Source organism: Callithrix jacchus, chromosome 2 (genome assembly GCF_049354715.1).
Source record: "Callithrix jacchus isolate 240 chromosome 2, calJac240_pri, whole genome shotgun sequence".
NCBI lineage: Eukaryota > Metazoa > Chordata > Mammalia > Primates > Cebidae > Callithrix > Callithrix jacchus.
Window position 1 is genome coordinate 81,134,540 of NC_133503.1, and position 17,689 is coordinate 81,152,228.

General features: G+C 40.3%; 1 protein-coding gene across 1 annotated transcript in view; it reads right to left on the reverse strand.

The window, feature by feature from the left end:
* CCDC192 (coiled-coil domain containing 192) overlaps positions 1-17,689 on the reverse strand; it is a 216,078-nt gene that overhangs the window by 49,459 nt on the left and 148,930 nt on the right. The window contains 1 exon segment of the mRNA XM_035290960.3: positions 17,167-17,299. Within this exon segment, the coding sequence (XP_035146851.3) occupies positions 17,167-17,299 (133 nt within the window).

Sequence of the window (17,689 nt, forward strand, 5' to 3'; positions counted from 1 at the left end):
TACCAACATGTTCCTATGAAGACAGTAATGAGCTAGTAAAGAGTAGTGTATGATGCATGTATGAGATAAGGCAAATACATACATCACTGGAAAGGTGAAAATGAAGGGTGTGGAGCACTAGATGGAAGGAGAGACCTTGAATGGAAGGAGGGACCCTTTTCCCACTCTAACAAAAAGCAATCAAGAGAACACAAATGAAGAAGCAAGAATTTAGATTTGGCAGCAGAAGGATAAGAATCCTCCATGGATGGCTTGTGTACTCTCAATGAGTCATAAGTAAGGTCATTTTCTGCCAGGTACAGTGGCACATACCTGTAATTCCAGCACTTTGGGAGGCCGAGGCAGGTGGATCTCCTGAGGTCAGGAATTCAAGACCAGCCTGGCCAACATGGTAAACCCCCGTCTCTACTAAAAAATAAAAAATTAGCTGGGTGCAGTGGCAGGTGCCTGTAATCCCAGCTACTCCAGAGGCTGAGACAAGGAGAACTGCTTGAACCCGGGAGGTGGAGGTTGCAGTGAACTGAGATTGTGCCACTGCACTCCAGCTTGGGTGACAGAGCAAGACTCTGTCTCAAAACAAACAAACAAACAAGTTCATTTTTCTGGGTGTACATATAGGTGATGAGGAGAGAAGTTTGAAGAGAAATGTGAGGGTACAGAATAATGAGAAAGCAATCTACGGGGAAAAATTCATGGCTGCTTTGCTGAGCAAAATTAAATGCTCATCTGAGATCTATAACCATGCAAACAAAGTTAAACCAACAGGTATCAGTGGAGAACAGAGATAGATAGCTTCCACCTGATGTTTTGTTGGGCAAATGATGGAAACAGGGAATATGAGTATAAGAAAGAAAGTTTTAAGAAATAAATCTAGAAATAAATGTTGAGGCTAGTTCGTAGGAGGCCCTAAATGTCAGGCTGAAATATATAAATTTTATTTCATGGACAATGGGAAGGCATGGAAGAATTTTTGACTATAAAAATAATGTTCCCAAAACTGTCTTCCTACATAATTAACCTGCCTTAAGTGTAAAGCACTGAATTGGTTAGAGGAAAAAAAAATTATGAGACTGTCTGTGAAGGACCAGAGATTAGATAATGAAGCTCTAGATGTCCCGATGAAGGTAAGCAAAAGGGATCTTGAGCCAGACCACTGAAGGTTAAATTCCTAAGCCATTTTCTTTTTTGAGACAGGGTCTCTCACTCTCACTCTGTTGGCCAGGCTGGAGTACAGTGGCATCTCAAAAAACCAATCTTAGGTTTTACAATAGTGATGCTTATCCACAGGAACAACTGGGGAAGTCACAAAATCACATCTCACTGAAGCCTCGATCACCCAGCTCAAGTGATCCTCCCACCTCAGCCTCCTGAATAGCTGAAACTACAAGCAGACACCACCACATCCAGCTATTTTTTTTTTTTGTAGAAATGGGGTCTCACTATGTTACCTAGTCTGGTCTCAAACACTTGGGCTCAAGCCATCCTCCAGCTTGGCCTCCACAGTGCTGGGATTACAGGTGTGAGCCACCATGTGTGGCCAAGAGATCTTGGTATCTGTGAGAACCAGATCAGTTTTGTGGGAACATCAGACCACATAGGAGACAATGCTAACAACTGGACCAGGGCAGGATATTACCTAAAACAGCTGGAAGCAAACATTCATCAAGGGGCATATCGATTAATTTAAAAATGCAGTGAGAGCCAAAAAATTACCTTGAATATTAGATCAAAAAAAATTATAAAACTCTTGACCAGTGGCATGGCCAGAGGAGGTCAGGAAGAGGTCAGAAAGGGGTGTGCAGAATGGACAGGTTCAAAGTGGCTGAAAAATAGGCATGCCAGTATAGGGGGCTGGTGTTGGTCCAGGGTACTGGCCAGGGTCGGGAGGCCAGTCAATTTAAAGAGTACAATAGAAAGGAATTTGGAATTAATGTTCAGTTCAGTTTTACAAGATTGGCCAATTTAGTGACATAGCTCTGATTTGAACACTGAGCTTTAGATTATAAGTCCTCTAAATACATGTACGATCTATCTATATGAGTTGAGATAGTGAAATGAAAAGTCATAACATAACACAGTTAGAGATAAGTCAAAATCAGTCTAACATTGTGGTCACCTGATGGGTTTTTCTGCCCACTACACAAAGCCAATTCACTGAGACTATGGTATTTCAGTAAAGAAAGAGTTTCATTAGTGCTAGGTTAGCCACATAGAAGAGTTAGTACTCAAATCAGTCTCCGCAGGAACTTAAGAGGCTAGGGTTTTATGGATAATTTGATAGGCACGGGGCTAGAGAATGGATGCTGCTGGTTAGTTGGGGATGAAATCAAACAGGTATGGAAAGTGGTCCTTGTGTGCTGAGTCTGCCTGTAGGTGGGGGGGTCTTAGTACCAGCTGAGTCATGAGTCATCAATCCAGGTGGGATCAGTTGGTTGCCAGAATGCAGAAGTCTGAAAAACATCTCAAAAGACCAATTATAGGTTTTATAATAGTGATGTTATCTACAGGGGCAACTGGGATAGTCACAAGTCTTGTGTTAAGTCCCATGACTTCTGAGCAGAAAGGGATTATAGGAAGGCAGGTCCCATCCATAATCCTAATCTTGTGGCCTTTCATTAATCTTAAAAAGATGGTTTCAGTCCTTGAATGAGGACACGATCAGTTCTAGGGAGGGGCTATTATCATCTTTGCTTTCAAGTTAAACCAGTGGTGTCCAATTTTTTGGCTTCCCTGGGGCACACTGGAAGAATTGTCTTGGGCTACACATAAAATACACTAGCACTAACAATAGCTGATTAGCTAAAGAAAAAAGAAAATTGTAAAAAAAAAACTCACAGTTTTAAGAAAGTTTATGAATTTTTGTTGGGCCTCATTCAAAGCCATCCTGGACCACTGCATGCAGCCTGCGGGCCACGGGTTGGACAAGCTTGAGTTAAACTGTACAGTAAATTCCTCCCATGATTAGCTTGGCTTACACCCAGGAATGATCAAGAATGTTCAGCCTATGAGGCTAAAAGCAAGATGGAGTCAACTATGCTAGATTTCTCTGGCTGTCATAATCTTTGCAAAAGCGGTTTCAATCTTTCAAACCAATCTCAGGATTTGATAATCTTCTTAAACCTGGGAGCCAGCAACTGTCTAGGGCTCCCATGAATATCACTGTCAATCTGAAAGTAGAATCTGTTCCCTGGTACATCTGCCACTCAGGTCCCTTTGCATGTTTTCATTTTATAAGCAAATTCTCTTTGTCACTTCACAATTAATAAACATATTAAGCAACAGTACACAAAGACACAATTCTATTAAGGTTTATTCAATATCCATCTATCCAGCATTTTATGACTATCCAGGGTCAGGCACTGAAATGGGCCATGAATACAAAGAGAAATAAGACATCATCTTCCTTTCTCTTCAAGAAACCTACAGTAAATTGATAAAAAATTAAAAGCAAAAAGATAGTGATAATAGATATTCTTATTGTCATATGCACAAGGTTTATGGGTGTGTAACTCATGGAAAGGCCAGGAAAAGGCTGAGAGGTGGCAGGGGTGATGAAGACAGTCACAAAAGACTTCCTTTAAGAAAGATCTGAAGACAAAGCAGATGGGGTGGGAGTAAGGCTTAGGGCAATCTAGAAAGAGGAAATAATGTGATGCCTGCAGGTACTGAGCAGAGTGATGCCTTGGGGGAAAATTCCCTGTAATTGCATAATGGTTGGAGCTACTACTATCGCTTTTCTTTTTTCCTTTTTTTGTGATGGAGTTTCACTCTTGTTGCCCAGGCTGAAGTTCAATGGTGCTATCTCAGCTCAGTGCAACCTCCACCTCCCGAGTTCAAGCGATTCTCCTGCCTTAACCTCCCAGGTAGCTGAGATTACAGGCGTGCACCACTATGCCTGGCTAATTTTGTATTTTTAGTAGAGATGGGGTTTCACCATGTTGGTCAGGCCGGTCTCAAGCACCTGGCCTTTGGTGATCCGCCCACCTTGGCCTCCCAAAATCTGGGGATTACAGGGGTAAGCCACTGCATCCAACCTCACATTTCAATTAGGTTTGAATTTTGCTCATTTCATGTGGATGTTAATTCTCTAGTATTGAAGAGGGAGACCCAGGCATCTCAGATCAACTTCCCCTTTTTTATTCCTAAGACTGTAAACTGAAGCCCTTTTCATATGTAATTCCTGAGACTGTAAACTGTGATCCATTTTTTTTTTGAGATGGAGTTTCGCTCTTGTTACCCAGGCTGGAGTGCAATGGCGCGATCTTGGCTCACCGCAACCTCCGCCTCCTGGGTTCAGGCAATTCTCCTGCCTCAGCCTCCTGAGTAGCTGGGATTACAGGCACGCACCACCATGCCCAGCTAATTTTTTGTATTTTTAGTAGAGACGGGGTTTCACCATGTTGACCAGGATGGTCTTGATCTCTTGACCTTGTGATCCACCCGCCTCAGCCTCCCAAAGTGCTGGGATAACAGGCTTGAGCCACCGTGCCCAGCCTGAGATCCTTTTTATATGTAATTCCTAAGGCTGTAAACCGAAACCCTTTCCATATGTAATTCCTATAAACCAAAAACCTTTTCATATATTAAGCTATAAACCTAAGATTCTTCCACGTGTAACATCTAAAGTATAAGCCTACATAAAGGCAGAACCTTCCTTTGTTAGGGGAGCTTGGCTGTCAGGCAACTATGCCACCTTGCTCCCAGCCGAATAAACTCCTTCCTCCTATATTTTGTGTCTGAGAGATCCATTTCCCTCGGCCGCTCCTGCTACAGTATATTTATTTATTTTGTTTTCCCCTTCCTTGATTTGAAGTTTCATCAAGATTTTTTTCACTCTTGCTTAATTTTCATAAGCATGTAATTTTCAAAGAGTGTTTACTATAATGGATTCATGTAATAAATCCAGAAATAATACAAATAAAATTTAACCAAGACAGAAGTATATATGTGGGCCAGGCATGGTGGCTCACACCTGTAATACCAGCACTTTGGGAGGCCAAGGTGGGCAGATCACCTGAAGCCAGCAGTTCGAGACCAGCCTGGCCAATGTGGTGAAACCCTGTCTCTAATAAAAATATCAAAATTAGCATGGCATGGTGGCAGGCACCTGTAATCCCAGCCACTGAGGAGGCTGAGGCAGGAGAATCACTTGAACCTGGGAGGCAGAGGTTGCAGTGAGACGAGGTGGTACACTCCAGCCTGGGGACAGTGCAAGATTCTGTCTCAAAAAAAAAAAGAAAAAAGAAAAAAAAATACATGTGAAATTAATCATTTAAAAGAAATAAGAGTATTTACTTATATATTACCTTAGATTAACCAAAAGGAAAGGTGATATAATTGAGATGATAGAAAACTTGGTAGGTTTATCATAGTTTTCTTCAGGCATGTTTTCAAAGGAGGGAAGATTTCTTATATAATATAAATAAAAGTGTTCAGCAGCATGCGCTCATGGGAAAGATAAAAAGAAAACCTCAAACCAATTTTCATTCCCATAAGCATTTATCCTGAAATGAATTATTAGCATCTTGGTACTTCTTTATTGATGAATAAATTAAGGTAATTTATTTTATTTGCCATTATTTCCACATATGTGTCTTTGTTTAGAACCCACAGCTTCTGCTAAATAAATTACCTTCGTTCGGCTTCAGATGAAAAACAACCTCAAAAGAAGGTCATCTTTTCTGAAATTCAATTATTGGCTCTCTTGGGACTTACAAGGAAAAGTTATGGCTATGATAAAGAAAAGATTAACCACTTGTAGCTGGAAATTTTGTTTATAGCATCGAGCTGGATGGATTATATAAGGTCTGGTTTAAATGGTTTCTCTTCTTCTGCTACAATGAATAAAATTAAACACCGATTCTCACATTCAGAATAGTCAGCTGTATATTTCCCTCAGTTTCTTTGACAATTTCAGATTTGTGAATTTAAGTACATTCTATTAAAAGTTAGTATACTCAATAATAACTTTTGCTTCTATGACCACATGACACTTAGCGGCTAACATCGACAAATGAGAAGTTAAATAAACATGGCATTTCCATTCTCTGATGCGATCCTATTTGAATTAGAAGTATAGAGATAATAGATCTAGTATTCTGGAGCATGATCCTGATTTCAAATATCTTTGAGTATGAATGGAAATTTATATGTCAGAACTTATGTCAAGTGATGTCCTGACTTTTAGTTCTAATAATATGATCACTATAGATATATAAGGTATTAAAATTTGAAAATTAAAAAGATGTATTTTAAAGGAGTTCTCATGTTAAAAGCTTGTTAGTCTTCAAAAATGGTAAATAAAAATTATAAGTGAATTAATGTTATAGATAATTTTAAATGAAAATGAACAGTGTCTGGTGTGGCATATCTTACAAAAATGAAATAAAAGTATATTGAAAATTAACTACTTTTTGTCAGAAACTTTCCAGAGGTTTTGGCACTCATCTAATGTTACAAAAACCCGTTTACTCTGAAGAGCCATCAAAATTGTTACTCTGGTCAGCCAGGATAAAGAGACTGGAAGGCATTGTTTATCAAATAGGTTGATGTATTGTGAGTCACTTTAGAGGATAACATATTTCCCTGAAGTCAGAATAGTATTATAGACAGCTTAGTGTGATAAAAAAATTTTTGCCATCTATTGCCTTAGAAATTTGGAAATTTTTTTTCTTTTTTTGAGACAAAGTCTCGCTCTGTCACCCAGGCTAGAGTGCAGTGGTGCCATGTCGGCTCACTGCAACCTCCTCCTCCTGGGTTCTTTTTTTTTTGTCAGATATCCTGCTCTTAAAGAAACCTCCGCCTCCTGGGTTCAAGTGATCCTTGTGCCTCAGCCTCCAGAGTAGCTGGTATTACAGGCATGCACCACCACACCCAGCTAAATTTTGTATTTTTTGGTAGCGTCAGGGTTTCCCCATGTTGACTAGGCTGGTCTCAAACTCTCCACCTCAAGTGATCCACCTGCCGCGGCCTCCCAAAGTGCTGGGATTACAGGCATGAGCCATCACACCTAGCTTTTTTAAGAGTTAAGATAATAAAGATTATAATATAGAAATTCTATGGAGCTAAGTTTTATCCCCTTGATCTGTCTTGTAAGTACTTGTTCTGCCTTTGAGGACTGGTAACAATTCTTGTTTTCTTTCATTCCTGAAGAATACATATATTTATCTTGCCATCTCTCTCTGCATCCTTTCATTTCCTTGACCTCAGCAATCTACCTTTTTGAGTTACAATCAATCAATTTACAGTTGACCCATGAACAACACAGGGGTTAAGGTTGCTGACCTCCTGCACAGTTAAAAATTCACACAGAACTTCTGACTCCCCCAAAACTTAACTACTAATAGCCTGCTGTTGACTAGTCGCTTTACTGATAACATACAGTTGGTTAACAGAAATGTTATGTGTTATATGTATTATATACTCTATTCTTATAAACAGTAAACTTGAGAAAAGAAAATGTTATTCAGAAAATTATAAGGAAGAGAAAACATATTTAGTATTCATTAAGTAGAAAAATGGATCCAAATCTACATCCTCAGCATCTTCATGTTGAGCAGACTGAAGAGGAAGAAGAGGATGGGTTGGTCTTGTGATCTCATGAGTGGCAGAGGCAGAAGGAAATCTGGGTATAAGTGGACAAGCACAGTTCAAACCGATGTTGTTCAAGGGTCAACTGTGTAATAATACAAGTTCAGTCTGTGGCTGAGGGCCCCTCCTTCCTTTGTTTGTCAAGTTCTATTCAAAGTTCTCTAGAATAGGAACAGGGCTCCTTCCTTATTCACCAGGAAAGCCATGGAAAAAAGTAGTTCCTGGAACATGTCTTGACCATCTTTATGGAGCAGATGCTCTATCAATGTACCCAGATTGAGATGACAGCTTGGCATGGCAGGACTTCCAGGTGTTAGTGGAAAACTGGGGAGTAAGGGGGGCATTTATGGCTGCAGTTTCTGGGATGAAGGAAAGCACCTGCAGATGAGCAGTAACATTTTCAGTCTTGCCAGACCTATTTCTTATGCTTGCCTGAGTTAATAATACACTTTTCTGGGATCCAACTGCATACTAGGCAACTAAAGAACAATTAATGTTCCTCTTACATTTTTTCTTTTTAATTATATGTTCTTTGGCAAATATCAAATTGTGGCTTTATTTGACGGAGGAATTTAGAGGCATATTAGGGTAATCTGGTCCAAGCCAGTGTATCTTTAGAATACCATATTAAATTGCAATATGCACATAAATTAGCATAATGCACATAGAGGTGTGTGTCTATTATACATATTATGTACCTATAACACTATCCTACTGGCCAGATATAAATCCTGTGCCTTCAAACAGAAGTCTCCTGCTTGTCCAGCAGGATTTGGTTTTGTGCATCTGAAATTTTCTAAATTTGATTTGATGAGCTCAAGCTCTCTATAAGTATCTACTCTTTTCTCCAAATTTATTCATACAACCAATGTAGCTAATCTCTATCCTTAACCTACAATTAGAAAACACTGAGTTACTAAATAGAATAATAGTGAGCTTTCTCTGGCGCTACGGGAGGGAACACGATTCATCTTTTCTATTTTGTCAATAAGAGGTTTATACCAGGGACAGCTGCTCCACTATTGACAGCTGGCTGACAATTGTTTGCAATCCCAAAGTCTCCAATTCAGCTTATGTTGACAAATTGATGTCCATCTGCTAATGTTTGACAAAGGAGTGCCCAAGACTGTTCTGCAAATATCCTGGAAGGAAGTGTCTTCCTCCCCAGCTCCAGTCTGAGCTATTTAGCAGCATTCCCAAACAGTACAAGCCTGTCAGGTAATCAGAAGAGTCTCTGTAGCTAAGTAGGAAACCTTTGTAATTGATCAAGCTCCAGTGATCTTGTGCCTTGTCTGACATTTAGCTAGTGCCTGCCCTTCATCCAACTTCTCTGGATAGAGAGGCAAGAAGACTTTTTTTTTTAAAAAAAAGAACAAACAAAAAGTACTGTTCCTAAGAGATGGACAGAAGGAAGGGAACACCATTTCCTGATAATAGTATAATTCCAAAATTAGTCTTATAAACAAAGGAGGGAGGAGACATTGACATCATTGAATTCCCACAGCTGGTGTAGTTAGAAAACACTGGACCCCAACCAAAAATTTCACAGTAGATCTTTTTGCCTTTTGTTAATTACAAAATAAATGGATTTCCAGACCGCTGGCAAAGGAAGGACCTAAATAAGCAGTGTAAAAATGATAGGGAGAAAAAAGAAGAGACAAATAAAACAGGGAAAAGTTCTCTTCTCCAAGTTTATAAGGTTTAACTAAAGCAGATTAGAGGGCACAGTGACAGGTGCATTTTGTCTTCTCTCAAGAAAGTTTCTCCATCTTCTTTTATCTGATAACACTCCCTAGCCCTTGACCTCTGCCACGTGACTCAAGTGTGGTCCAGGATAATATCCCATTGCCTTGGCTGCAGTAATTGATCTAAGAGTAAGAAAGTGATATAAGCAGGGGCAATCAAATTCCTTCTCTGAGATTTCTTTGTAGACTGTGAGAAGGAAGCTCTGTTACCTGGAGTTGGGTGTGAATTAATGTTCTTTGACTGCAAGTACTATAAGCCAGTGCTGACTACCTAAGGAAAAAGAATTTATGGTAATGGCATAAGATAGCTTTCTTTCTTTTTTTTTTCTTTGAGACAGAGTTTCTCTTTGTCACCCAGGCTGGAGTACAGTGGCGCGATCTTGGCTCACAGCAACCTCTGCCTCTCAAGTAGCTGGGACTACAGGAGTCTGCCACCACGACCATTTTTGTATTTTTAGTAGAGACACAGTTTCACCATATTGGTCAGGCTGGACTCGAACTCCTGAGCTCAGGTGATCCACCTGCCTCCGTCACCCAAAGTGCTAGGATTACAGGGGTGATCCACCATGCCCAGCCAGTTCTCAATATTTAAGGAAAACCTTATCAACCAGACCTCATAAAGGCAACCTTAGGGACATAGGTCCCAAAAACAAATACACAGTTTCCTCAGGGATCAGGCACCAATCTCCAAGGATGCATCAGCTCTACGTTTCTGCCCTCCTTTCCTCAAATCAGCTCAAGATTCTAGTTCCCAGAAAAGAGCAAGTGTGATTGGCTCAACTATCACAATCCTTCCCCTGGGACAAGTGGAAAAGCGACAGCTTGACTGACAGTCCCATAAGACAAGGGAGAATGGGAGAGGGGTACTTACTTGCTCAAAGGGAAATTACGCCTCTGCTACAGAAAGAAGGGGGAAGTGGTTCTGAGCAGAAACAGCAAATGTTCAGAGTAGACTGTTAAGTCTGGGCAGCCAAGGGACCGTTTCCCTTTCTGTGCCTGCAGTAGTCCACGTGGGGTCAATAGGCAAGGAGTGGGCAAGGGAGAGGTCTAAAAACCCTGTGGTTCAGCCTCTTTACCAGCCTGAGGCGCTCACACATCCCTTTCCTGCTTAAACTTTTGGTTTCTGTCACTTGCAACCAACTTGTAAATTCGTGGGACTTACTCCTCTGATCAATGCTTAGTTTTTACCTCAGTGCTATTTGTCTATAAAATGACATTTTGAAAATTATAATCACATTAAATTTGTACATATTGAATTAGGCCACAGCCTCCAGCTGGAAGAAGTAACATTTCTTGGGATCTTTTGTGCAATAAATCTCTAAGCTCTGCAGGGACTCCTGAAACAGATGCTTATCCTTGTGGGAACTCCTGAAATCAGGAAGAAGACTTTGGTATGGGAGTATAGTGGCTCTATTTCAGGCGAATAGTTTCAGTGGACAAAGGAAGAGGTAACTAACAGCCAATCTCTGAATGAGATCTAGAGATCAAAAAGTTAAATATGAGCTATTTCTATGAGACAAATATTTAAACTCTTTAGGAATTTGTCATATTTAGAAAGCACACCTTTAGTTGATCAATCCTATGCTCTCTTATTTTTTCCTGCTGTTAATTCCTGGTGTGTATTGGTCCAAATGTAAAATATCCCACCTTGGAGTAGCTTCTGTAACTGAAAATTCAGTGGTAGTGCTGTAAAAGTCAATTCCTTCCTGCAAATGGTGGGATAATGATTCCTGTCTGGGAGACATCTTGACCTTTTGTTTTCATTAAGTACTTGTCATTTTCTGTCAAGTCCATAGTACCCTTGACACAGTAGAGAGTAGGGAGCAGAGAGTGCAAAAGCACTGCTTGTGCTTTTGACTGCATATTAGACTGAGCTCCATGCAGTCTGATAATGGTGAGCAGTGGTTTTTGACGAAGTCCCAGCAGCTGAAACAGCAAAATTCCAGGACCAGACTATTTTTTAGAAAACCGTAGGTAGACTGGTAAAATAAATATCTGTGTTCAGCAGAGAAAGAAGGTTACCTATAGAACTCTTGGTCAAATAATTGGTTGCTAGTCTGGGGAATAACAGCTTTGAAAGAGTTAGGCTGGGAGGAATTAAAAGAGGAAAAGGTGGCATTGTTCAACAGACCTACAAGCAAGTGGACAACTATTCAAGCCTAGTTTTACTCCAATAAATATTAAGATGACCTCGCTCTAAATGCTTGGAATGCTGTTAACTCAAGACTTCTAATGCACTTTCTTGAAAGTATACTTACACTTGACAGGGTTCTTAGTACATATTAGTGAGGATTGCTTTAATCACTGTTCTTTATTTTCTAATGGAGATAAAGTTCACACAACATACAATTTACCATGTACATTTTACATTTAAAATTTGCATTTTAAAATGTACAGTTCAGTGGCTTTACTATGTTAAAAATACCATACAACCATTGCTATATCTAATTCCAGAATATTTTTATCATCTCCAAATCCCTCTTTTCCTAATACCTAGTTGCCATGGGAACTTTGATCCTGAGGAAGTTTGCAGGTGGAAAGGTAAAAGGAATACTGCAAGAAAGCAGGTTTGAGCTGAGTACCTACAGGTGGGCATCATGATTAAAGACACACTTTAAAATATTGATGAGGGTTGGCTCTGGGATGTTGGCAAATAAATATATTTCCAGACTTTCTCAAGAATGTGGGACAGCAATAGTTTGATACTCTTAAAATAAATGGGATAAGTTGTGTAGTGTTTGAAAAGTTACGTGTCACTGAAAATCACTAAAATGTCAATCCTATTACAAGCTTCCCTTCAAAAGTGTGGCTGGCTCGATTCAGGCATTGAGTATTGGATAAGCCTACCCTGGGATGTACCAGCACTACTGGGTAAGTTCTTTTTGTAGGTTCTTCTCCTTAATGGGAATAAAACAAAGAGATGACTTTAGAGTTGCCAGGACTTTCATTGGGATAATGGGAACATGCATGTGTAGGCTAGATACCTTATTTGGTAGCTGTGTGTATTAAGAGAGAGAGAAAAAAGAAACTAAAAGGAAAAAAATCAGAAAGATACATTCCTTTAAGTATACTAGCTTGAAATCTATAAACCAAGTTCCTGATATTCTGGTCAAAGGCAGACACTTTCGTCAGACCAAGTAACTATTAATGCACCAACAACAGGACACAGCCAATAAGGTCTTTTGCAAAAAAACTGTCTTAAGCCAAAGGAAACAAGGATTGTTCTCTCTCTCTGTCTCTCTCTCTCTCTCTCTCTCTCTCTCTCTCTCTCTCTCTCTCTCTCTCTCTCTCTCTCTCTCTCTCTTTCTGTGTGTGTGTGTGTGTGTGATGGAATTTTGCTCTGTCATCCAGGCTGGAATGCAATGGCTCAGTCTTGGCTCACTGCAAACTCCACCTCCCAGCTTCAAGCAACTCTCCTGCCTCAGCCTCCTGAGTAGCTAGGATTACAGGCGACCACCACCACACCCGGCTAATTTTTGTATTTTTAGTAGAGACTGACCATGTTGGCCAGTCTCAAACTCCTGACCTCAGATGATAATCCCGCCTCAGCCTCCCAAAGTGCTGGGATTACAGGCATGAGCCACCACACTTGGCCACAGGATTGTTCTAAAATTTAACCTTAGGTTCCTGAATACTGAAGTATGCCAAAAGGTGGACTCAAGCTTTGAAGGTGTACAATAGGTGTTAGTTACTGAGTTCTGATAAACAGAGCTGTAAGCATTTCAGGTGTGGAAATGATGGAAGGAATCCGCCTTGGGTTGTGATTATTTGAACAAAGTAAAATCAACAAACACCACTCAGGCTGTAAGTAAGTTTCCTGCTGTGCCAGTTTTGTAATAAAGGTGCTTTTCTTTTCAGCTGAACTTTCCATTGACTTAAATCATTTATTTCCCTGGAGGTAATTTAAGCACACTGCTAATGAAATAGTTTACTGTGTTTATATTTTTAAAAAGGAAGAAGTTTGGTAGCACACTGTTTCATTAATTCAAATATGAATATGCCTGAAAATATTCCTAATATTCTGGAACATCCCTCTGATCAGAAGACCTGAATGGCAGACCTGAGTGACCTATAGAGAACCAAACAAGGAAAAATCACACAGAGGTAAAAAGAAGTTCTAATTTATTTGGAAACATTTCATTAATCTGCTTGTTAGAACTGTAAGCATCAGTTTGTAACTATAACAGAGAAATAGCTTAATATTAATCTGTGTAACAAATGTCACTTAGAATCAACACTTTTTTCCCTTCTGACCATATAATTGTTACAACAAAGCAAGTCTTCAGAGTAGGTGACCATGTATCACTTATTAACAGCGAGGAGGGAACTCCTTTTCCAAAGTGGTTCATTCTCTATTTATTATGGGATCTCAAATTGTAACACTGGAGATTTATTTCTTAGATCACGAATGTCTTTTGTTCATTGAGAAGAATACACTTTTAAGTACAAATACCCATGGGATGAGTGGCTCATTAAGTATTATACTGTGTGTGTGTGTGTGTGTGTGTGTGTGTGTATTTTATTTTATCTTTTTAATTTTTGAGATGAAGTCTCACTTTGTCCACCAGGCCAGTGTACAGTGGTGAGATCTCAACTCACTGCAACCTCTGTCTCCCAGGTTTAAGTGTTCTCCTGCCTCAGCCTCCAGAGTAGCTGGAATTACAGGAGCCCACCACCATATTCAGCTAATTTTTGTATTTTTAGTAGAGACAGAGTTTCTCCATGTTAGCCAGGCTGGTCTGGAACTCCTGACCTCAGGTGATCCAACCACCTCGGCCTCCCAAAGTGCTGGGATTACAGGTGTGGACCACTGCACCTGGCCTACACTATGACTTAACTTGACCACTAGCTGAGGGTATATTGGAGATGTCGTTGTTTTTTTAAAAAAATTTAGTTTATTTCATTTTATTTTTTAAGATAGAGTCTTGCTCTTTCACCAAGGCTGAAGTGCAGTGGCACGATCTCAACTCACTGCAACCTCTCTGCCTCCCAGGTTCAAGCAATTCTCATGCCTCTGCTTCCCAAGTAGCTGGGATTACAGGTATGCACCACCACACCAGGCTAGGAGATATTTGTTTTGCCTAACGCTCCTTTCCAGTAATGAGATATCCTTTTAAGAAAGTGGATTTCTCCTAATCCAGCTCTGTGCTTTTGGTGGGAGCTGCCAGCTGGAGCATTCTCCTTCCCCACCTTTACTTCTCTCTGCCCTGCCACCCAGTAGTGGCGACATGACCACAGTTTGTCCAACCTTATTTCCTCAGCCCTGGCCACAAAGACTGGTTCATATCCACAGATGGGTACCCAACCTAAGCCAGGACTGAGTTCTTTCTTGCACTTTTTCCAACTAGGGTTAGTGGAAAAATGCTTTCTTTCTTCTCTGGAGATTATATGATAAGGAGGGCAGCCCATAGCTGCCTGTGGCCCTAATTTCATTCTCTTCGGACATCTAGCCTCAAAGAATGAAGTCTCAATGCAGAGAGAAGCAGAGATGAGTGACACAGAGTTTCCTGATGGTACTTTAGACTGGAATCCATCTGACTCTAAGGCTAGTGCAATGCTGTCTCTTGGTTTGTTTACATGTGCAGATAAACCACCCTTTCTCCTTAAGCTATTATGACTGGAGCATCTGTCATTTGCAAACAGAGGTCTGAGAACCCAAAACAAACATTTTACAAGATAATCAGGGGAGTGGTGGTGTTCTAGGTCCAGAACTATGCGTGTGTGGGTGGGTCAGCCCTAATTGTTCTGTGGTTAGTTAGGGGTCATTGTGTGTTAAAGTTACTGGACATCTTTTCAGACTTTATTCTGAAGTGAATTGAGAGGCCAAGGTGACCAAGCTTTCTGAGAATGCCAGTTAGTATTATGCTGGGGCCACAATGGCCTTGACAATCTTCTGGACTATTGAATTTGGGTGAGGCTGCAAGGAGCCTATGAAAAAGCAAGCATGTGCAAGTATTTGATTTAGCATCTTAGTGCTACATGTCAGTCAACTGACTCAGTTTCACCGCTAAACAAGAGAAGCAACATGCAAGCCTAAAGAGAATCACTGTTTTGATCCATAATGGATCTTACAGTGACTGGCTTTATTTACATTTTAAATTGATATCTGTTCATAGATATCTGTGTTTTTCTATACAGGTAGTTAAAAAAAAATAAAGAGAATGAATGGGCAAAAAAGGGTAGAATTTAATGTTCTCTTCTCTCCCCCAAGTCATTTGAATCCTAGGCCTCAGTATTATTTAAATTTTGCCTTATCAAAATATCCAAGAGACAAATTGCCATTAGACAGTAAATAACATTGAAAAAAATGAAACTAACAAGAATTAGATACCTTGCAATTATGCTTTTTTTTGCATCAGGTTTAAAATGCAGTTGCAAAGTTGAAAGCTTCTCTTAAGTGAGCTGGGGAACTTTCTCCAATGTGCTCTACAAACACTGTCAGTTCCTTCTAATGAAACCAGTGGAAAATCTGGGTGATGCCTCAGAATAAGGACTTTTAAATAGACAATATTCTCTAATGGATTTTATTCTTTTAGGTTTCAATGTTGGTAAAGCAAATTTACAAACTGCCTTTATGTTGTTTTATTGAAAGAAAATACAGTGTTTCAAGTTCACAGTGTTACATGCCATTTTAATCCTGGGAAAGCACTATTCAAAATTGAAAATGAAAACCAAATTCATATGAAAAGCTTCACCATGTAGTCAGGGTGCTGGGAGTGTCCCTTTTCTGAAACTACCACATCACTTGCTTCCCCTCCTCCATTTGATTCCACATTGCTCCTCTTCTTCCAGAATTACTTATGAGTAATAAAGGAAGCCAGAGTAAGAACAATAACATGTTCCTGGCTTTGCAAGAGTGGCAGACATCAAAGGAAGACGTTTTTCCCAGGGAACCGCAGCTTTGCAAGAGATTGACCAGGCAGGAATGAAGTTTGATATTACTGGGACATAGCAGAGGAAATGTCCTGAGTCTCCCAAAGCGGGAAGAGGCACACTGGGGTATAGTCAGCTGCTGCTCTAGAGGCTGACTATCCAAGTGTTGCTTACACAGGTCTAACCTGTGGCAAGGTAATGAACATCTCTAAGCCTCTGCTTAGCGTTAGGGAATTTGTAAGTGTACTAACCTCAGAAGTTATTCTGAGAGTTAAATAGACACGGAATGCTTAGCAAAATACATGGCCCATAGTACTATATTACATGTTAACTAGTATTCTTGCTAAACTAACAGTCTGAGACTTGGGTTTTTTTGTTTATTGTTTGTTTGTTGCCTAATGGTGTGTTTACAGTTTCCTAGTCGGAGAAGTCTTTTTTTAAAAAATCGAAACCAATGTGGCTATTAACAATTTTCTGAACTACCCAGATTTCATCTCGTGCCAGACTTCCCTGCTTGTTTCTGGTTCATTGCCTATGTGTTTTTTTTTTTTTTTAAAGATTCTCTTTTCTTCCCCATGCCCTCCTCTGTCAGCCTGTGTTTTCAGACAGCTCCGTCTTGCTGCAGAGCCCAGTCCCTGCAGGTGCCTGCCTTCATTCTTAGGCCCTGCCCTCCCCTTACTACCAGGAGCTTGTCCGGTGACACTTCTCAGATCTATTTCAGTCCAGCTCCTCAGCCTCAAAGACTTTCCCTTTATGAGCAAACAGCTTATTCATTCCCTGCCCCTCTCCAGGTGAATGTGAATCCAGCCTGGAGTTAGTAGTTCATGTGCTGTCTCTATTGGTGCCACACAGAGGTCAGGCCAGGCCTATGGCCTCAATTTTTGTTTCGTTGACAATACCACTGCATACATCACCCAGTGGATGGGCCAATGTAGATCTGTCACGTGGTAATACTGACCTCTAGGGGCTGACTTTCCTTCACATAGACTCTTTATCTTCTCATTGAGTTCCAGGACTGTGATGGCAGCCTCTTGCTTAACTGTTGCCAAATCAGTTCCCAGCTTTTGCACTTTCTTTTTGTGCTTTAGTTTCTTTAAAAATAATAATAATAATAACAGTTTCCATCATGAGGGACAGACACATCAAAGGAATCAAAGGAATTAATGATGTTTGAACCAACACTGCCTTTGAAGTCTGCTTAGATCAAACACTCCCTGTTTATCTAGACTGAGTTCTGTTTGAGGTTTGTGAAACAGTGTATGCACTCCTGTCAGAGCATTTGAATCCCCAACAAAAAAAGCCCGCTGTCTACCTCATAGTACCTTTTACCCTCTTGAAGAGTTTTTATCTGGGTCAGAACCCTGTTGCTTATAAAAGAGGCTGTTAGAAAAGAACTCTACTTGCCAGTTGGCATTTCCCACTGAGGTGCTAATGCCTGCTAGTATCGGGTTTTTTTTTTCCCAATCTGTAGGTAGACTCAT